This window comes from Meriones unguiculatus, chromosome 9 (assembly GCF_030254825.1).
Source record: "Meriones unguiculatus strain TT.TT164.6M chromosome 9, Bangor_MerUng_6.1, whole genome shotgun sequence".
Lineage (NCBI taxonomy): Eukaryota > Metazoa > Chordata > Mammalia > Rodentia > Muridae > Meriones > Meriones unguiculatus.
In genome coordinates this window covers 66,637,662-66,659,380 of record NC_083357.1, presented here as the reverse complement: position 1 = coordinate 66,659,380, position 21,719 = coordinate 66,637,662, and the positions used below count along the sequence as shown (strand labels likewise).

Genomic DNA, 21,719 nt, shown 5'->3' with positions numbered 1-21,719 from the left:
AATAAAACAAAATAACCAGGCACCGGAAGGAGATAAAAGGCAAGGCATTCCCAAGCAACATCTCTGTGACTTAAATGCTTGGGTTCTCTTTCATCTCCCTACACACACACACACACATACACACACACACACACACACACACACACACACAGCTCCTCACCCCAGAGGCAGCAGTTCCTGAATGGGTCTATGGGTCTGCTGGGGAGGGAGTGCAATGAAGGGTTAAACCATGGAGTGCACAGAAAAACAAGTTCCATCTGGTCCCCGGGACAAAGCGACAGCCTGCAAAGCCCCCAGCCCGGGCTCCTGCTCAAAGGACACATTGCTTTTTAAAATTCCAACTTGTGGCTGCCTCAATCCGTTCTCCACACTCAAGAGCTCCCAACAGGATCTGCAAATGGCAGTGGCAAGCCATTCGGTGGCCTGAGGCTAGGCAGAGGAAAGTGGCCTTCGAAGCTCAACCAAGATTACCTAGTGCTCAGGCTCCACTTTTGGCTTTGCTTCTAGGTGGGCACTAGCTCCCATGGCAGAAGAGGAAAGCAAGGCAGAGCAAATGGGCAAGAACAGGCTTGAGCTAGCAGGACTTTTGCTTACATACTGAACTCTGCATAAGGTTGCTTTGCAATCCATAACCTTTGATGCTCATTGTGCAATGGCACAAATAAAGTCATTTGCCATTTACTCCGTGCTGTGACTGAAACCCCATCTTTGGGTTCCAGGCTAGCAGATGTACAAGAACCACCAAATGCTCCTCAGAGGCTTCTCGGAGGCTTAGAAGAACCCCGGTGAGAGGGGCAGAATCAGCCCCTGAGGCAGCTCTCTCCCCAGCATCCACTGTGGGAGCAAGGACCCTCCCTTCTTGGGAGAAAGGAAATCAGGATGAAACCAGGGCCCCCAGTTGCTATCTCCCCAACCCCCAGGCACGTGTCAGCCTGGAGAATGCTGAAGCCAGCGCCTGCTCTAAGCCCACAGAGAAGGAAACTAATTCACAAAAAGTTGGGCAATTCAAAGTTACGGTTTCCATAGCAACCAGCACTCAGACCATTTGGGTAGCCGAAGCCTTTTCTCTTAGCATTTACTTTTTCCCCCCTCCTCAAATAGCGTTTTTTTTCTTTATTATTAAAATAATACTCATTCATTGGAGAACATATGGAAATTACAGACAAGTGTACTGAGGAAAATAAAATTCACCCTGAATCCCGCCATTCAAGATAATCCAGTGTCAACATTTTGATGTAGTCCCCATTTGTCTAGTTTTTTTTTTTTAATTTGCACTCATAAAAAGACATTTTTTAAAAAAAAATTGGGGCTTAGGGAAATTACTGTTTTATAATTTGGTTTTCTTTCACTTAAAATATATTGTGAGACTTTTCAATAGCCTTAAATATTCATTGAGAATGTGTTTTTTTTTTTAATGGCTTGCTGGTATTTTTTTTCATATGGATAAAGTACATTCTCTTTAGCCTGCCTATTATTGAACATTTAGATGGCTTTCATTTTTTTGTCCTGCTATTTTAAATAACACTACAATGAACATCCTTTACATAAATGTCCATCTGTGGCTGATTAAGTCATCTGATTAGAATAAATTCCTAGACCTAAACCTACCATCCGTACATGATGAACATGCTAATAACTTTGGGAAAATCACCTTACAGAGAGGTTGTGGCAGTTTTCACTTTTGTCTGTAATATGCTCTCCCCTTTAAGCTAAGGATACAAAGTGCCATCTGGCTGGCTTTACATAAAGTCTACACCATTTTTAAGTTATATTTTAATGTGGGGCTGAGGCTGCAGCTCAGTTAGTAGGGTGCTTGCCTGGCATTCTTGAAGCTCTGGATTTGGTCCCAAGTACTGCATGAAAAACAGATGTAGGGCGCTGGAGAGATGGCTCAGTGGTTAAGAACACTGAATGATCTTCCAGAGGACCGGGGTTCAATTCCCGGCACCCACATGGCAGTTTGCAACTGCCTGTGAGTTGAAGATCTGACACTTTCACACAAACATGTATGTGTGAAGCAGGCAACATACCAATGTATATAAGAAACAATAAATATTAAAAAGGAAGAGAAATTAAAAAAAAAAAAAACAGATGTAGGGGCACATGCCTGTAATCCCAGCACTTGGGAGGCAGAGGCAAAAGATAAGGACTTCAAGGTCATCGTCAACTACAAATTGAGTCTGAGGCGGGCCTGAACTACAAAACATCCTGTCTCAAATATATATATATATATATATATATATATATATATATATATATATTACATTTTAAAATTTATATTCAACTTCTCATGTTTTTAATAAACCTTCTTTTTTTTTTTTAAATCTAGAATCATCTGGTAGCATCCTTTGCATTCTTTCCCTATGGAGTGTTCTCTCTGGTGCTGATTTGCAAGAGCCCTTATGTGGAAAGATGATAAACATTTGTGTCAGACTCAGCCCTGCAGGGCAGGTTTTGAAGGGCAGAAGTTTTTACATCTTGTAACTCACATCTGGAGATTTTCTGATCCTCTCTTTAGGCAGACCACCACTCTAACGCATTGAAGTAACATAAATGCTGCTCTTCTGGTCATTCTGGGTTGGCTTTAGTTTATATCAACTGCTCCAAGCCACCTTGGATTCAGGCAGGCAGGTGGAGTACACGCTTCCCAGAGAGCTCTGAGGAAGGATACCAGTCAGAAGGCTTAGGGAACACTGCCTGTCAGATGCCAGACCTGATCCACCTGCTCCTGTCTGTCTGATCTTGGCCTTGTAGATAGCGTCCCTTGGGGACCCTGGAATGCTGCTAATAACTGGAGGAGAAAAGAGCTATTCCGAGATTATACACCAAACAAGATACACTTCCCATGGCCTTGGCTCCCCATCTGGGAGGATGGGGAGCACCAGAGGTGTGGAGAGCTGGCAAACATGTTTTCTAAAAATGGGGATTCAATGCCAAATCTGAAGTTAATCATTGTTCTACCTGTGAGATTAACTGGGAGAGAAATTCTGAAGGTGTGTTAGGAAGAAATGCTGGGCGCAGAGAGAACCTAGACTGTCTGCTCCCCCAAATACTGTTCTCTCCAGTCCAACTATACTCAAAGGGCCCTAGAGTCTCAGGCATGTCCCAAGACTGTGAACAAAGGCGGTGCAGATGCCCCTGTCTTGCCCCAGGAGATGCCTGCCATCCCTCCATACCCTGTTTCCTCCTAGCCTCAGACTTCACTAAAGCCAGCTCTCCAGACGCTGATACAGCAAGAGACACGGTCATTCGCTCTTTGGGTTTCCTGAGTGTCTACCGTCTGCATAGCTCTGAGTCTGGCTTTGTTGCTCTGCTTCCCTTCATATAGACACATAATATTTCCCTCCTATTTCTTTCTCCCTTTATCTCTCAGCCGAGGGGCGGGGAGGATGTAGAGAAGAAGCACAAGTGATTAGCCACACAAGGTTCTGGGCTCAGTCTCCAGCAATGGAGGAAAAAAAAAACAGAGAGAAGGAGAGAGGGAGGAAGGAAAAGAGAGAGACAGAGACAGAGAGAAGAAGTAAGGGAGTGAGGAAGATAAAGACAAACTATTTTTACTCTCCTGCCGTCTAGGTTTGGCTTTGCTTTGGCTGTCAAGTTGTAAGGTTGCGCTGGTCGCCTGGGGTATCTGAAATTATTCATCACTTCGTTACCTCCATCATCATCATCATCTAGACAAAGTTGGGATCAGACACCAACAGACTTTACATACAGGAGCTTTTGAAATCTTCACTGAGCAGTGAGACCCAGGAGTTGAGAGGTTTTTAGCTCCATGGCTGCCATCGAGTCACAAAATGAATACATTGAACTACACCATAAATTCTATGGATATTGTTTGAGTTACCATGAGAAAAGGAAGAAATAAAGTCAGGAGGCCCATGAAAGGGGGAAGAAGGAAAAAGAAAGAAAGATTGGCCTGAAGGCTAAGCTTTATCATAAACAGGGCCACGCTGAGAAAATACAGATGGAAAAGGCTCTTAAAAGGCATGAAAAGAGAAACACCCAAGGAAACAATGATGGAGAAGACTCCACAGGATGCAAGCAGCACCTTCCCACTATCAGACAGAGAGGGGCAGTCAAGGACAAGAGTACTTTCCAACGGGATTAAGCAGACACGAAAACAGAAGGCGGGAAAATGAGGAGTCACTCTACCCAAAGTTCATACCCAAGGAGAAACAGAAGTGTTCAAAGTTATTGGGACAGAAAAGGAAGGAGGAAGACGTGGAACAGAGGATGGTTCTTAAAGTCTGCTTTGCTGGTGATGGTTTTATGAGAAAACCACCTAAATACAAACCAATATTAACTGACGGACCTACATTTCAAAAAAGCCCGTGCCACATATCCTGAGACAAAAGCTACCTTTTGCCTAATGATACCTGGTGTGAAAAAGAACCCATCATCCCCACCATATACAACCCTGGGTGTGATCACCAAAAGTACAGATATTGACCTGAATGTGAGCGAGTTGGCCTAGTGACACAAGGAGGCAAGGTTGGTGGGAGAAAGCATGCCCAAGTCACCAACCAACCGTCCCTAAGATGATGGCTGCATAAATGCAGACTTGCTGGTTGGACAGGGACTTCATATATGTCACTCCAAATCATTACTGAAGACTACAAACTGTCAGAGAAACCACCATTGCTGTGATCTTTCTGAATACTACCGAGCAGCCTTACCAATGCGCAGTCGTTAGGAGAAGTATTTATTTAGTTCTGAAGAAAAAGAAATACATCGAAGATCTCTATTGGATCCCTCCCCCTTGGAGCTCAGGGAGAGCTCCTGCAGAGAGAGGGAGAAAGAATTGTTGGAGCCAGAGGGGTAGAAGATACCATGAGAACATGGCCCTTAGGACTCACGGAGGCTGAAGCGGCAATCACAGTGCTGCGTGATCTGGGCTAGGCCCTCTGCATATATGTTATAGTTGTTTAGCTTGGGGTTCCTGTAGGACTCCGAACAGTGAGGGGGGGGTCGTCTGACTCTTTGTCTGCCCTTGGGACCCTTTTCTTCCTACTGGGCCACCTCGTCCAGCCCTGATCTGAGGGTTCGTGCCTAGTTTTATTGTATCTTGTTATGCAGTGTCCCGTTGACACTCCTGGGAGGCCTGCTCTTTTCTGAAGGGAAATGGAGGAAGAGTGAATCTGGGGGGAGAGGGGAGGTGTGTGAAGGGGGCTGGGAGGAGTGGAGGGAGGGGAAACTGTGGTCAGGATATATTGGGAAAAGAAAAAAGAAAAACCTGCCCGGTTTTACAGAGAAAAAGAAAAAGAAAGAAATCTTCATTGAATCATATCCATTCAACAAATCTGTAGTAAGAGCCCGATAGGCTGCTGCAACTCTTCTCTAGCTTAGGATGCAGTAGTGGGCAGAGGGCAGCTCTGCCCTCCCAGAGCTTACAGTTTAGTTGTGGGGTAGAGGTAGCAGCAGAGAAACAATTCAGCAACACCCAGAATTCTTGAAGACGTTACATGTGGCTTGGAAGGTGGTGAATGGGATGAGAAATTGGGGTGGGTGGTGAGGGGGGGTTAGAGGACTCTGCAAGTCCTCCCTGAGGAGATGACCTTCAAACAAAGATCAAAAAGAGAGTGAGGGAGCCATGCAAGGGGTGGGGGCAGGGTGAGAAGGTACAGGTGACCCACAGGAGCCCTTGGGAATACTGAGAAGCCAGGTAAGTTAGGCGGGCAAAGAGCAGAGGAGCTGAGAGCAGAGAGGAAGTGAGGACCGGGTCAGATCCCAGGGCATCTGAGAGGCGTCTGTTACTGATGGGGCTTTTACTCAGGAAACTGACAGGGAAGCATGACAAATTTTGGATCAAGTGCTTGAACTTATCTGACCTGAAGATTTAAGGGCTCCCTCTGATGGCTGGACTGAGAACATGCTGGGCTTTGGGGACACATGCTGGGCGGTGGTGATTGGTGACAACTGGGCGAGAGAGGCTGTGGCAGCAATCTAGGTCCAAGGTAGGGACCCTGAGGAAAGGAGAGATAGCTCCTTTCTAGGCCTTTCCCTGGCGCCCTGGCAGCACACTGGGAGGAACCAGGGAACTAAACCCTTCATTCCACCCTGACCTGGAGTTAAAATTGAGGATGAAACAGGTTTGGTGAGGGGTAAGGTGAGGATTGAATGCTTAGGGTTGGACATGCTACATACGAGGGGCCCACGGGACATCTCAGTGAATTGAGATGATCATTGGAATGTGGGTAAGGCCACCCAAGAGAGACAACTAAGGAGGGGACAGAGAAATGAGAGAGGCCAGCCCAGAGAGTACTGGTCCTGGAAGCCACCTGTGTCAAGCAGGAGGGAGCCACCCCCTGGGGAAACATCCCAGATGGGGCCAAAAAGGATTCCACAGAATACTGCCCTCTGGGTCCCAGCCTTGAAAGAGACTCTTGGGAGTCTACAGTGAGAGCAAGGAATCTTAGAGGACCAGGGATTTTGCATAGGGTGACAGAGCTCCAAGCAATAGCTCCAAGGTTTAATTAAACCTGGCTTCTTATGCTCTTGGTGTAGGCTCTAAGCCTCTGTAAACTGAGGCAGGCAGCTTCTACATTTCAAATTTTCCACTCAGGAAGTCTGTACGTTGGGAACCGCAAGCACTTTCTCAAAATCTTCATGATCTGGGGTCGGTAGCGTGTGGGGGAGGGAGAGAGGGGCGGGGTTACCCTCTTGTTCTTCTCATGGTCAGCAGTTTGGCCCAGCTAACTGGGAGTTAGGGGCTGAGGAGGGACATTTTAAAGAGAAAGCATAAATAATTATAAAGCATAAATAAATAGTTATTGGCGTTGTCGTAACAGAAGTGTGTTTGCACAGTGGACTGGTGAAAAGAGAGACCAGGCACAGCATGGACCTAATGCTTCACACGGAACCCACATGGTGGACCCCTGAGTCCAGCCCTACTAACTGGCAGGCGCCTGTGTGTTCTCGCCTTTGGGTTGTTCAGGGCCGGAGAACGGTCGCCTATCTCCCCCTGGTGGTGACTCTTCCGGTTACAGTCCCGGAGCAAGCAGAAGCCCATCTCTGCCTACCCACAGGCAGGCTGAGAGACTGTGACTCCTTGGAGCCTTTGAGATCTCCTCTCCCACCATACCCTTCTGCTTTGAGTCCAGGCCCCCACACTGCCCTGGGCACAGCACACACGGCCTACTCCCGCTACATTCCCATAGCCATGAAAAGCGCTCAGGCGTAGACACCCAAATGTCAATCTGTCCCTGTAGACTCAAAAAAACAGCAAAGAAATGCAGGGTCCTCGATCTGCACATACCTTGCCTACCTCACCTGTCCCTTGGTGAAGGCACTTGACATTTCTGGAACCATAAGTAACAGAAAGTGATTGCTTCCTGTCCTGGCTTTTCCCTGAACCTAGGAAGCTATCTGGGCATCAAGGTCTATATTCTTTCCATCACTACGGGAAGGCTCAGGGCAGTGTCCCCCGCCCCCACACGCACACCAGACTCACAGCAGGAGGGGGCCGTCGGGACATGTGGAACACCACCCATGTGGCCCTCTCCTCACCAGGAAGCGGCAAGGCTAGACATGAGCTCAGCTCTGGACTCACTCAGTCCAGCCTGAGGACTCTTGCCGTGCCTCAGTCTCCTAGAACCTACTGTCCGGGGTGACACCGGGTCTTAGGTGTGGTCGGGTTCACAGCGCGCTCAGCACAGAGCCCGGCACTTGGAGGAGGGCCAATACATGGCTCCACGGTATAGACATCTGGGCAAGGTGGGAGTGAAAAGATGGAGGGAACAGAGACTGATGCGGAAGTCAGGGCATCAGAGCTTTGCCTTCCGTGTCGCAGGCCCCGCCACAGACAGAGGCCCACACTTGCCTGTCGGCGGGGACTGATCTTAGATAAGAAGTGTGAAATTATAGTGTGGCGTAGAGCGCACGGGAAAGGCGGTCATAACAGGGAAAGTGCTTTGGAAGAGCCCTGACGCTTCACCCTGTCATTACCGAGGGACAAAACTCCCAGCACTCCATTCCCTATCGCAGCGCAAGTCTCACCTCGTGAGAACTACCTGTGATCTTGTTTCTTTCCCAGGCATGTAGACATCTCTACCCTGGAGATGCTTGTGTTCTCATTGGAGAGGAAAAGGAGGGGGGGGGAGAATAAAGAAAAAAAAAAAAAAAGAGGATGTTGAAGTTGGCCCCAGGGGTGGAAGTGGGCGGTCCTCTGTTCACATCAAAAGTCTTGGTAGAAATATCCCTTTAGAGAAGAAGCAATTCTCGGAAGAAAACGCTGAGCCTAGGGCAGTTGGCCACTGGCTTGAACGAAGATAGATGGCGTCTTCTGAACCCTCCTAGGAGGGGAAGCTACCCCAGGGGTTAGGTCACCTGGTGGTAGGCTCTGCCAATCTGAAAAGGTTACATGTCAAATGATCCCAACTATGTAACTAACTCCCTGGAAATGGGGAGCTGGGAACAGGCAGTTGCCAAGCATGTTAGGGGGAAGAGGGGCTAAGCAGGAGTTGCTCAAAGTGTCCTCGGGGCAGTGAGCTTACTCTGTTTGGTTACTCTGTAACAGCGGCTGCCTGTCACCGGGAGTCCACAAAACCACGGCATGACGGGTACAACACCAGCTCTGGGTGACATAGATGGATGTTGACAGCTGCGTGCATAGGAGCGGGGGGGGGGGGCAGAGGGCCCTCTTGATTTTCTCCTTCAATGTACTGCAAATCTAAAACTGATCTAAAATATAAAGTGTATTAAGAAATTGCTTTCCACCGAGCAGTAGTGGTGCACGCCTTTGATCCCACCACTCAGGGTGCGGAGGCAGGTGGATCTCTGTGAGTCAGAAGCCAGGCTGGTCTACGACGAGAGTCCCAGGACAGCCAGGGCTACCCTGCCTCAAAAAACTAAAACCGAAAACTGAAACCAACCAAACAAACAAACAAAAATCATTTCCCCAGAACTGTGTTTGCAAAACAGAGGCCCCGAGACCTGGTCAGGCCTGCTTATGATGCCCATGAGGCTGCGATTAGGGTCTAGGGTCGGGCACACTTGGTGATGTACAACGGGCTCCTCAAAGTGATAGGTACACTGGTCTCCGGACCCCAGAGAGTGAGGGAACCCTTTAAAGTCAGAGTAACAGACACCATTCACGCTGCGGGTCCTCCGGCTGCTGTCCCACCACAGCTCCTCTCCTCTCCTCACCACCACACTGGGCAAGTGTGAATGATAGATGACTTATTGCATCCTCAAAGACCTGTGAAACCTTTCTCGGTACTCCTCTTTGAACCCACTGCCTTCTTTCTCTAGTAAGAGCAAACGGCAGGTCTGTAACATTCAAGGCGCACACACTCTTGCACGCGTGCTCTTACCAGCTGCAGCAGAGGCTGGGCAGCTATCTGGAACTCTTAAGAAACCTCTGCTGGCTCTCAGCAGACCTCTGTGAGTGGATCCTGGCTGGCGGCGAGCCCCACACACGTGTTCCTGTCCTTTTTTCCCCCCCTCAACCAGATGCAAACCCACTGAACCCTCCTTGCAGGTCCCATGTGCCTCGCCACGCAGTGACCCACATGGTTGTTCAAAGAGACGCTATTTGATCTGAAAAACATCTGCAAGTGCTTCCTCAAGCCTGGACTGGGAGCCTCGGCTGAGATCAGACATCAGATGGCTGTGTTCTGAGCAGTGCTTGGGGTGGCCGGTTTTTGCAGTCCCCCGGGTTTAGTTAGAATCAGGTCTGTCTGGAGGTTCTGCAAGCCCTAAAACACTGAGTTCACCCACAAGGAAGATGAGCAGGAATAAGGAGAACTTATGTCAAAGGGCAAGGAGCTTACCAAATTTGCCATTCTGGAGTAAGACATGGGTCACTAAACACGCAGTTAATTTTATTTTGATTTTTGAGACATGTTTGTCTTTTTGAGGCTGGCTTCAGACCCAGTGGGTAGCTGAGGATGACCTTGAGTTTTGCTGGGATGGCAGGTATGCATGCATTCCGCATGATTTACGGGAGCTACGTTCCCAGCTCCACTGTGAGTGGGTTTTATGGCTTCCATTCAACTTTCAGGGTTTAAGAGGCAACAGCAGCGATGAACATCCTTACTCTTCTGAGACATCCGGGCAGGGCAGGGGTGTGCTGTCTCTATCCCTTGCTCCTGAAACAGTGTCTGGCAGGAGTTGTAGGAATCCAACCCCCATCAAGATTAGTCTCAATAAGTGGAGGGTTGGATAAACGGAGATATGGATGGGTGCATGGACAGGATGCATGGATGATGGGCATATGGACAGACAGATGCGTGGATCGATAAGTGAATGGGATCCTGAGTCTTGCATAAACACTGGGGGGGGGGGGTGTTCTTATTTCAGCGACAAGCTTATATGTGTGGAAGATCAAAGAGGCCTGTCTGCTGACTAGAGCTATTTATTCCACCTGTGGGCTTTAGGAATCTCTGGACCTCCTCCTCGCCAGCTGAACTCTGCTGTGTCTAGACAATGACCGTGTGGCCTGGGCTGAAGTAGGACACAGACAGGGTGGACCGCTCCAGTGGTGACACTCAAAGCCAGTGACACCGGAGCCAAGCCTCCTGGATGTGTCTCCATCCATGCCATGGATAATGCCCTCAGCCTCATCTGCCCACCAGGATGCAGTTCTGCCAATTGGTGCCCCTCCTTCTACAGCCTCATCCTCATGGGCTCCTACTTCTTGCCTCCAACCATACAGGCACCACACAGCCTTTCTCTTGAACCTATTGCCACTCAGAAGACAAACTGCAAAGTATCCCATGTCTTCTTATAATAACACCCAACACAATTTAGTACCATTTATTAAGCTCTGGTTAGGTAGTAGTTAGTGAGTAAAGGTCCTGTCTCGATCAGCTCTTTCCTGCACCGTTGCAGGAAAGTGGTGGCCTTCCTGCTGGTGGTCCCCTCACTCTGCGTTATATTACCTTCTGCTCTCAGGCTGCTGTTCTAGGGTACTGGGATTCTCTGCTTATATGGGGAAGGCAGAGGACAAGGACACCATGACCCCTCCCCATTGCTACTGCCTCTCACCTTCTTCTTCACCTTCTTTTCCTCTCTTGTCACAGCCAGCAGGGTGAGCACCTGTCACGCTCCATGCCCAAAGCCCTTCCACTTGTTTCCAGGATACAATTCCCACATCATTTCTACACCCTGGAGTTGAGGCTTTGGCTGGCTGGACTCTAGCACACAGGGCCCTCACCCCAGGGCTGGCCCTGTGTGCTTCCTCTTCCACTTCCTGGCCCTTTTGGAAGTTCCTGCCAAAAGAGGGCATCAGATCCCAGTAGAGATGGTTGGCAGCTCCCATGTGGTTGCTGGGAATCAAACTCAGGACCTCTGGAAAAGGAGGCAGTGCTCTTCACTGCTGGGCCATCTCTCCAGCCCCTGTCCATCTCTTTTGATGCAAATATTTCCAACAGGACTGTGCCTCCTTTTCTCTTCCAGCTTGGCATTGCCCTAACCTATCTGCTCCGACCAGCTAGATTTAAACACTCCTGGGTGTCTTTTTCCCTTGGCCAACTAATATGAACAATTGGCCTTTTCAACAACGCCTACTTCTCATTCCCTCCTCAGTCCCTTCATGGAGGTCCACCAAGTATTCCCTTGTGGTTTGGTCCAAGGCACATTTTCTACCACCTGTCTAACCTGACATCTCTGGCCAGCACCTACTAAACTTGCTATATCCTTTACTTAAGAGAAAGTCATCCGCTAGAGATCTCCCTGGGCCTGGGCATTGAAGCCTCCATTCCAGGTTTTCGGTCCAGGCTTTCTGTCTGACCTCAGTCAGACAAGGCTGTGTCTCTGTCTGCAGCTGCCTGTGTTCCACACACAAGATCCTCAGATGCTGGACAATGGCACTTGCCAGTGCTAGGTGTTCCCTGGAGAGCTGAGGCTTCCTTTGTGTCCCTTGCTTGGGAAGGTACCATTCTTAGGATCAGTGAACACTGACTGCTTCATGCTTGGACTGGGCCCAACAAGACCACATCCAGGCGTGATTAAAAACAATGCTGCCTCCATTCTCAAAGGGGGTAAATCAGGTGTTTGGCCTCACTCGAATCCACCTGCCCTTCTCGTCCAGAAACCTAAGGATTCTTCCCACCCTATCCTTCTCCTGATATGCCCACAGACACATCACCTCAATGAATTCCATTACCCTGCCATCACTTACTCCATTGCCATGGTATTCCTTCAGCTCCCCTCCCCCATCCTATCTGCTGCCACAGTTGATCTTTGCCCTTCCAAAGTTGCTCACCGTCCTCAGCCTAAACCTGAGACCATGGCTTCAAGATGCAATTCAGGCTCCACAGCAGGGCCTTGCTGCCTCCCACACCTCACTTTCCCATCTGGCTACTCCAGCTGTGGTCGGTCCCTCACTAGCTGTGACCCACAGGTACCCCTGTGCATAGCTCCAGAATGCTAGCTCTTAAGAAATCTGTCTGTACGTTGTGGGCAAGGAGGTGGTGCCTGGGGACACGGACAGGCTGCTGCAGACACAGGTGCCAGAGGACAGGCCTGAGCAGCTCTGGGGAGCGTTCTGAATCACTTGTTCTCAGGATCCTGATTGGTAACCTGAGGGGCAGCAGGACAGAGCGCTGTGGCTTTTGTTCTAATCCTCTAGTGCAGCACACTTTCCCCACTTAAGGGCAATTTGTTCCTTTCAAAAGGGTTCCAGCTGGTTAAATTTGAGGTGAAGAATAAGCCTCGTTAAGATGCTTCTCGGGGCTTTTCAGTTTTCGTTGGCTGGAGAGCGGGGCGCATTTTAAAATGCAGGACACTTAATGTTTGTCGGGAGGAACACCAGGGGAGGGAACACCAAGAGAGAGACTAACCAATTGGCTCGTGGCCCTCAGCTCTCCGCCGCAGATCAGCATGGGAGGCAGCCTGCTTCCTAAGTTCCTTCGCCTCTTTGAGGACTTTCTCCACAGCCTTTCCTACTGCTCCTTCCCACTCCTAGCAGGCTCCACCTGGGCAGAGGATACTTTCCTGAGCCCCTGGTCTCAGCAGCTTTGCTTCAGTGATGAGGACTCCAAACAGCTTCATGGGCAAGCAGGCGGGGGTTACTGTTCATAGCTTATGCACCAGGGAATGATTTTGTGCCAGCCATTCATTCATCTATCCACCCACTTGCTCAACTATCCATTCCTCTGCACATCCATTTTTCGCAATCAGCTACCTGTCCATCTATATATCCATCCATCCAATTGTATGTCCATCCATCCATTTATCCACCCACCTATCCACTTGTCCACCTGCCCGTTTATCCAACCACTCACCTCTCCATCTATCAACGCTCCTATCCAAAACTCATTGCTCGACCCACCCACCCATCCACCCCCTTCTTACGCAGCCAGCCAGCCCAGGATTTGCCACGCCAGCAGGGACTGCAAGTGATTCAGTGTTTACAAGGTGGTCACTGTGGTACAAGAGGTGAATGGACAACAGAAGGAGTGCAAATGCTCTGTTTAGAATGTAGGGGATATCCAAAGAGCTTGGGGCGAGACATTATCAGCAGGCCCAGCAGTCAGGAAGGCTTCCCAGAGGAGGAAGTAAAGCTCAAAAGATGGGAGAAGCCTATTCGAAGAAGAGGGGTACACCCCAATGAGGGCACAGAGGCCTGCCCCCTGCCTGAGGCACCCCTGCCAAGGCCTCAGATTGTGCTTGGCAAGGTGGGGGTGGGACCTCCCTGGGCAAGGCCCCTGACAGTTGTCACTTTAGTCACTTAAATTCAGCCGTTTTGGAAATGAAGTGCTGTTTCCACTATCATGTGTCAACTCTTGCCTTTTCCCCTCATCCCTCCTCTATCTGAAGAGTTGAGTCCTTCCAGACCCTGTCCAGATCCTGGGGACAACATGGCACCTCTTCCTCTCTGGCTCCACCTGTTTCTCTACGGCTGTCTCCTCCTTTGGGATGCTCCAACCACCACCTTACTTAAGGTCCCTACCATCCTTTCCACCACCCCCTTTCCACTTTTGCCAGAGGAGTTTGCCTTCATCACCCCTTCCCCAGTCTCCTCTACCCCCTCCCCCAGAGCCCTTGGCAGTGATTGACTGCTGAAGCCCAGGGTTCTAGAGACAAACAGACCAAGGTGTTCAGCCTGGCACTGCCACCACTCAACTCAGCATTGGCTAGATCTTTACATCCATCAGAATGACACTGCATCCCCCCCGCCCCCGCCATCCCTTTCTCACAAGCAGCTCCTGATGCTCCTTTGGGGACTAGCTCCGTGCCATCCAGTTAGGAGCCTACTGCTTACCACTAACCCCTTTACAAAAGCAAACGCGCAGTCGGCAGGCTTGAGAGAACGGAGCCGACCGACAGTCTATGTAGGACCTAGCATAAAGCGGCACTCAGTGAGTGGTACCCCCTGGCCCTACCCTCCCGTGGGTCTGTTACATTTTCAGAGAGCATTAGGTCTGCACGGGTTCCGTGCTCCTTCTGTCTTTCTGCCCCCTGCTTCTGCCAAACCTTCCTTCCTGAGTCTCGATTCTCCTAGGTTGCATTAAGTCTCCTTTCTGTCGCTCCCACCCCTCACCTCCAGGCTGAGACAGCAGATTTCAGGAAGTGGCAAAGACTGTCACTTCTCTGTTGCTTGATGTCCACATCCCAGGACTCCTAGCTGCCCGCCAACTCCTCTTCTGAGGAAGATCCGGAGCTTGGCAGTCTACACTGCCATCTAGTGGACCCTCGAAGCAATAGCAACACTGAGCGGGAGATCTCCTTGGGAATTAATGCACTAACAGATTAACGGTGAATCTGATGGTCCCTCCTATAAGGATACGTTGGTTTCCATAGCATATGTTGGGCCTATGTGGGAGTGAGGTTGGATCTTGCCCAGTTCAGCAACAGCTGTCCTTGCTCTGCTCTTCCTGGCTTCCCATAGGCACGACACTGGCTGAGGTCTCTAGGGAGGAGGGCCAGAGGGTGTGTGTGTGTGTGTGTGTGTGTGTGTGTGTGTGTGTGGCTTCCCATAGGCATGACACTGGCTGAGGTCTCCAGGGAGGAGGGCCAGAGGGTGTGTGTGTGTGTGTGTGTGTGTGTGTGTGTGTGTGTGTTGCTGCTCAGTCTCCTGGAGGAAACACAGCACACTGGAAAGGTTTCGAACTGTCATAATTGCTCACAGGACACCTTAGGCAGCACGGCTTCATGTATCAGGCACATCAACTGTGAAAGGCTGCAATCTGTTCGGTCCGAGGAAGACAGACAAACCAGGACCCCACACACGAGCAATCCTGGTGAGGACGCCGCCTAGGCTACCTGTGTCGCCTCACCACTCTCTGCCTGACCAGGGTGGCACAGGGAGGGAGCGAGAAGCCTGTGGTCCCTCCCTGCCCTCCGTAGAAGGGTTGGCACCTTTTATCTATTGACTTGTGACTTGCCATTTCATAGTCCTTGTACTTCTGTGACATTAGGATCACACCGCCCCCATCACCACCACCACCGTCCTCATGCCTGCCTAGCAGAGAGCCACTGGTGCTTTGTGAGCCCTGTCTGGTCCATGAGATGACAAGAATAATAATAAAAAAAAAAAATGACCAGGAGGAGGAGACGAGGGACTTCCTACTTCCCTGTTTTCCATTTGCATGGCTGTTTCCAGGCTTTCTGGACCTTCAGGCCCAAAGAAGCTTCCGGAACAGATATTGACTGTTACTTCCCAGGAAAAAAAAGTAGTTACTCCCAATTCCTAAAACAGTTCCAGTGTCGTGTTTTAGATGATTCTGAGCACCAGAAGGACACACCTCATACTGTAAGAGCCCAGGACTTCAGCCATGGGTCCACTGTAGAAAAGACACAAGTTCCAAGCCAGTGGTTCTCAACCCGTGTGGGCCGTGACTTTTCTCGCGCTTGCCCAAAACCACCTGCATGTCAAGGTTCACACTACGACTCATGACGATGGTAAAAAAGTACAGTTATGAGATAGCAACAAAAATAATTTTGTGGTTGGGGGTCACCACAGCTTGAGGAGCTGTATTAAAGGGCTGTGGTGTTAGGGAGGTTGAGAACCCCTGCTCCGGACAATCGCTGCCTGACTCCTGCAAACCTGTCCCTTCAGACTCTGCAGGAAGGAGGCTTCAAGTCCCCAAGAACAACGAGCTAAAGGCGAGTCAGGACCCCCTCCCCTTCCCCCAGCCAACCCAGTTCACTCACGCTCTCGGCTTCTCGGAATTTGACTTGGGGCGGAGGCCACGCGGTGATCTTCTGTCTGAAATGGTTACACTGAGGAATGATTTTGCAGGTGACGTTCCCCACCTCCACGTAGGTAACTTCCAGGTTACTGTGAAGAGAGGAAGGCAGTCACTTCACGCCAGGGTTTCGGCCAATCCTGGGCCTCCCCGAGTCTGTAGCCTGGCACCACTGGGGAGGCAGAGTTGCATGGGGTTACATTGTAGACCCGCCGCTAACTCCCTGTGGGACCCAAGAGTTTGTCCTAGGTCTCCTCGCCTGAGACAGGGCTCTAGGGCCTACTTCATGGGGTTGGTGTGAAGATGCAGCCGTGGTCAGTGGGTGGAGCAGAGCCTGGCATGCTGCGAGTGGCCCAGGAAGAATATAGTCATCCTTGGTGTGCCAGAGGTTGGTTCCAGGACCCCCGACCCATGGCCACTCTCAGATGTGTGAGTCCCTCAGGAAAGTGGTATGATGTCTGCATTAGTGCACTCATGTCTCTCTGTGTCGTCTGTTTCTATAGTGTTGATAATACACACAGTAAAGTTGCCGTGCTGTAGAATCCTTTGGGAAATGAAGGCAAAAGGCTGTGCGTGCAATGTGTGTGTGCAAGTGTGTGTGTTGTGAGAGAGAACTTTGGTTTCTTAAAAAACCCAGTTATGTTGGGTATATGGGGTTTTTTTGTTGTTTGTTTGTTTGTTTAAATCCCTGGTGTGGGATATGGGGCTGCTTCAGAGAGTCCACAGCAGCTGACTGTGATTTGTCTCGTGCTTTGGCAGCGGTGTGATCTTGGCAGCTGAAGACATTTTACATTTGGAATTCTGGGGGCTCTTGAGAGGGTATAAATGCAAGAACCCCCGAGAGGGCCTGTGGTGGCTGCTGTTCGCCCTGCTGCTGCTCCTGCCCCTGTTTGTGCCTTCTGCTGTTGCTGGTTGCTGGATTTCTGGTTGCTGGTTGGAGATATCCTGATGATGAAGATCAAACTCGTCCCAAGGAACTGGACGCCCCTTATCAGCAGGAAGTAGTCTAATGATATTGAATGCCCCCTTTTCCCTCTAACCTTCTTTCATTCCTACCTAGTGGGTGAAGTGGAAGCCATAAGAGTGGTGTAGAGAGGTCGGGAAAAGAACCCAATAAAGTAGCTGAAAGGTGCAGTTATATGTGTGCCTACATGTATGCAAGTGTGTATATGTGTATATGGGTATATGGGTATAGATGTATATATGTGTTTATGTGGATGCATGTGTATGTGAATACATGTTTGTGAGTGTGTAGTACCCAGGGACTTGTACATTCCAGAAAGTACTCTACCACTATACTCCTATAGTCCCTGAGTTTTTTCCTTTTTCTTTTTGAGACAGGGTCTTGCTATCTACCCCAGGCTGCCCTTTGACTCTCCATGCCTTAACCTTCTGAGCGTTGGGCTTACAAATAGGTGACCAGGCCTGAACCAAAGGTAATCCCCCCATCCAAACATTTCCAATTTGTGATTGCTTGAATCCACAGATGTAGAACCCGCCAATGGAGGCAAAAAGCGATCAAATTGGGCCGATCAGGGCATTACACATGAGCCTGTCAGACATTCTTATTATACAAAGAGCAAGTGCTGTGGCCCCCAGCCTTTTCTAGTATCCCAGTACCCCTAAGCTATTCCTTACATAGGCTACCTACAACAGTCCACCATGCCCGGCTGGAGCGGCACCTGGGGGACCCCCAGGGAGGATGTCATTGAGTTCCTGCAGAGCATAGTGAAGAGAGGCCCAGGGCGGCCTCCTAGCGAACCCCACATGGCCTTTTTCACTCCTTGTACTCTTCCTCGTACCCTCAGCAGTTCCAGAGGTTCAGATTCGGACAAAGGCAGCTGGGTCCACAGCAGCTATTAAACCAAACGTAAGGTGCTTTGGTGGGTGGGCACCCCCACCACCTAGACTTCGTCACTGTGGTCCCAGAGGATGGGAGAAGCGGTGTGAGTTGGCGAAGCTAACACTTGAGAAGTGTTATTTGTCTCTCTTAAGCTTTCGCGTGTGTGCGGCACTCTTTTTGGACTGCATGGCTTGGGCAGTTTTTGAAGACAGCTTAGAAAATGTGTTTTCTTTCTTTTTTTTAAAAAAAAAAAAGTTTTTTTGAGACAGGGTTTCTCTGTGTAGTCCTGGTTGTCCTGGAACTTGCTCTGTAAATCAGGCTGGCCTGGAACTCACAAAGATGCGCTTGCCTCGGTCTCTCCAGTGCTGGGATTAAAGGCGTGTGCCACCAACACCAGGCAGGGATGGGATTTCTGTTTCGTTTCTGCTCCTAGCAGCTTTCTAAAGACTATTTGGATTACTTCTTCCTCTGCCACTATTCATTACAGCTAGCAAGCTGTGAGGGAGACAAAGTGGACCCTCTCAGACGAGAGAAATACAGCCTGCACATGGCAGGGACATGGGGGAAACTGAGGGTCCAAAGGAGGTAAATTAAAGACAGAGGGACCTCCCTACCCCATAGCAGGTCTTCTCCTGTCTTTTCTAGTAGAGCTGAAAGAGTTAGACAATCAATGTCAGCAACCTTGTTTGGTGGGTGAGCTCAGAGCCATAGAAACTGCTTGACAGGACCTGCCAGGGGGTCTGAGGAGTAGTTCTATGCCCTCTTCCACCCATCTCCTCAGTGGGGCACGGTCAGCCCAAAGTGTGAAGGCAGCCTGTTGCTTCACATAGGTGGATATGCCAATTACATGGTACCCTCAAGCCCGACTGGTGGATGAGACAACAGTTAATTTCCTTATACTTTTTTTGCCCTCAGCCTCTTGATACGATTTAATAAAAAAAATTATTAATGAGTAGGTGTGCAGCTTAAAGATTTAAAGTAGAAAAGGCTGATTATTTTTATGTAAAAATTTATATTTGTGATTGTTTTAAGAATTTTTGTAAGATTACTTTTTTTAAGATAATCGATTCTTTCTGTGTAAGTGCAAATTGCAGCCTGCCAGTAAAGAGAAACTGGCTGAGAAATTACCCTGCTTGTTCATAGTCTGTTAATATATAACAAATTTCTTAGCTACAAATGTCTATGGGTTCTGTGGGATAAATTGTTTTTCATATTTGTTTTTCACCCATAATACATAAAACATTTGATCATGTAAGGGCATCGGGGAACACGTTTTTCTTACATATACTCATTGTAACCATTCACTTAAAGAAAAATAGAATAACTACATTGTGATTTTTTTTTTTTTTTTTTTTTGGTACTGCTTGAAAGATTTTGCTGGAATATATAAGCTGTGGGGAAAAAGAATAAAGACGAGGTTTGGGACTCGCTCTTTGGAGTTTGTTCCATCCAGAAAAAAGAAAAAAAAAAGATATGCCCAGAAGCAGGGGTGGGTGACAAGCTGTTTATAAACTTACCTACACATAAAATGGCTTTTTCTTTAACAAGAGAGAACTTGTAGTTTGTCTTGTGCGAAATGAGGGGAAATGGACTGAAGTTAAAGAGCCCCAGGCCTGCAGGTAAGGGCTGAGGTCTTCGGCATGGCCTTTGGGCAAGTTCCCATCATGGGGAAGTTTCACAGTCCTACGCATGCACATTCGCTGTGGCCGCCTCGGAGGATGCCAAACCAAGTCAGGTGGATAACCATAGCTCTTCCCGTCCTGAGACCGAGCCTAGATTCTGCCAGACGTGGGTAAGGCCTTGCCCCGAAATTTTTCTCAATTATAACTTATCTCCACTTGAAACAGAAGTAAAATAGCTCCTTTATGGATTTGTGCCTCTGAGTACTAAGTCCAACATTCTGGAACTCCCTGACAGACTCCACAAGAGGAAGGAGCAGGCTCCCCAGTCAAGGCTAGAGGCTTCAGTTGAGCCAGCACAGAAGGAATATTGCTCTGCCCTTAGGGCTGACATGTCCCTGACGTGTCTCCATGTCCAAGGCCACCTCTTACAAAGGTCTTGTGGCTTGAGTAAGAAATGCCCCTTATGTGGGGGCTCTTGTGTTTGAACCCTTGGTCCCTAGCTGGTGCTGCTGATTAGGAAATGCCCTAGTTCTCTTTCTGGTTTCTGTGATAAAAAGCACTGACCAAACAAGCTGGGAGAGGAAAGGGTGGGCCATCACCGAGAAAGTCATGGTAGGAACAAACAGAGGAACTCTGCTCACTGGCTTGATTTCCTTGACTTCCTCATCTTTGTTTCTTATACCATGCAAGACCGCTTGCCTCCTGGGAAGTACCATTCACAGTGGGCTGGGCTCTCCCACATCAGAAGCGCACAGGCCAGTCTGATTCTGGTTTTCCTCAGCCACCAGCTTGCAGGGAGAAATGGCAGAAAAGTGACAGGGGAAAATGGCTCAGGGGCCTGGCGAAATGAAGACTCCGATTTCTAACCTGCATACTATGAGAGTGCAGAGCCCCCCGGGTCCACAGCCGGTGTAACCCAGAGGGAGGGGAGCCTTGTGTCCTCAGAAGAAATGAAAGTAGCTCGACCCCAGCTGGGAGCACAGTCCCTTGTGCGCTCCCTGGCAAAACACGCAAGGGCCTACTATTGAAAAAAAAAAAAAATAACCTCCGATTATGAGTGCTTCTTAAACTTGCTTCTTTTCGTTAAAATGCCACTTTGTTGGAAGCCTTGCGGAGGGGGCTTTCCGGGTGGGTTTGGATGACTAGCTATGAACCTACAGGGTTCTTCCATGCGGCAACATCGTCTGTCAAGGTGGTCTCCAGACCTCATGCCTGCTCTCACAGAAGCTGGCTAAACCCTAAGCCACGGCACCACTGGGTTCTAGGTGTGCAGTCCAGGCTGACCCTTCCCACCCTGCCTGCCCTGTTTACCTGCAGAATGAAGCATCTGCTTCCTCGATGGGTTCAGCAACACAGCTTTCTACTGTCTCTCCGGACTCAGTTGATGTTGTCAGTGTGAGGCCCAGCCATACGGCGCCTGCGATGAGGCACAAGCAAAAGGCCACTGCAGCCAGCTTCATTGCGAAAGACCCTGGCAACTGAAGAGGGGAAAACAACTGGAGTGATGCTGTGACCCTGGACAGGGATTCTCTTCCCCTCTTACGCCAGTCTCCAGGGGTCTTCCTGGTGGGCAAAATCTCAGTCTCAGAAGCACCACAGAAGGCTGGCCAGCTCTCTGGGCTCCAGCCACTGGTGTATTGCTCAGCTGTATGTACTTTGGGAGGATTTGGGCCCGCTCCAAGCTGGACTCTGGTTCCAGTTCTGGCTTAGGCCTGTCCCTGACTGGACGAATAGCTTTCTTGTCACTTTTGTTCTGGCTGCATGGTAATAAAGTTGAGGGCCCATGCCTTGGGCTTCATGGCTGACTACAGGCTGGGGAGGGCTGTGGGTTTAGCTGAGCTATGTCCTTCAGCTGTGTGGCTTTGCCATCCAGATTCTCAGCTACCTGACCCCTTGGCCTCTGGGCCACCGAAAGGTGAGATGGTTGAACAGAGCGACCGTATGGAAGAGGGGTTGCAAAGCAGGATAAGGCTGCTACCCAAGGACCAGCTCTAAAATGTCACCTGGGGACAGAGGGTACACCTGGCTGTGCCTTGCAGTGTGCTGAGCTGAGCACACTCCCAAAATAACAGCACCTGGAGAAGTGGGTGGGTTAGAGCTGGAAGGTGAGCAGAAACAGTC

At 49.5% G+C, this 21,719-nt stretch overlaps 1 protein-coding gene and 1 pseudogene across 1 annotated transcript in view; one reads left to right on the top strand and one right to left on the bottom strand.

Annotated features, from left to right (window-relative positions):
• Pebp4 (phosphatidylethanolamine binding protein 4) overlaps positions 1 to 21,058 on the bottom strand; it is a 206,780-nt gene extending 185,722 nt beyond the window's left edge. The window contains exons 1-2 of the mRNA XM_021651211.2: positions 20,910 to 21,058; positions 16,099 to 16,225 (exon numbers count right to left, since the gene is read on the bottom strand). Coding sequence (XP_021506886.1) covers positions 16,099 to 16,225; positions 20,910 to 21,058 — 276 coding nt within the window. The remainder of the gene's footprint in view (positions 1 to 16,098; positions 16,226 to 20,909) is intronic.
• LOC110557072 (ribosome biogenesis protein NSA2 homolog) lies at positions 3,773 to 4,693 on the top strand (annotated as a pseudogene).
• Positions 21,059 to 21,719: the final 661 nt, after the last annotated feature.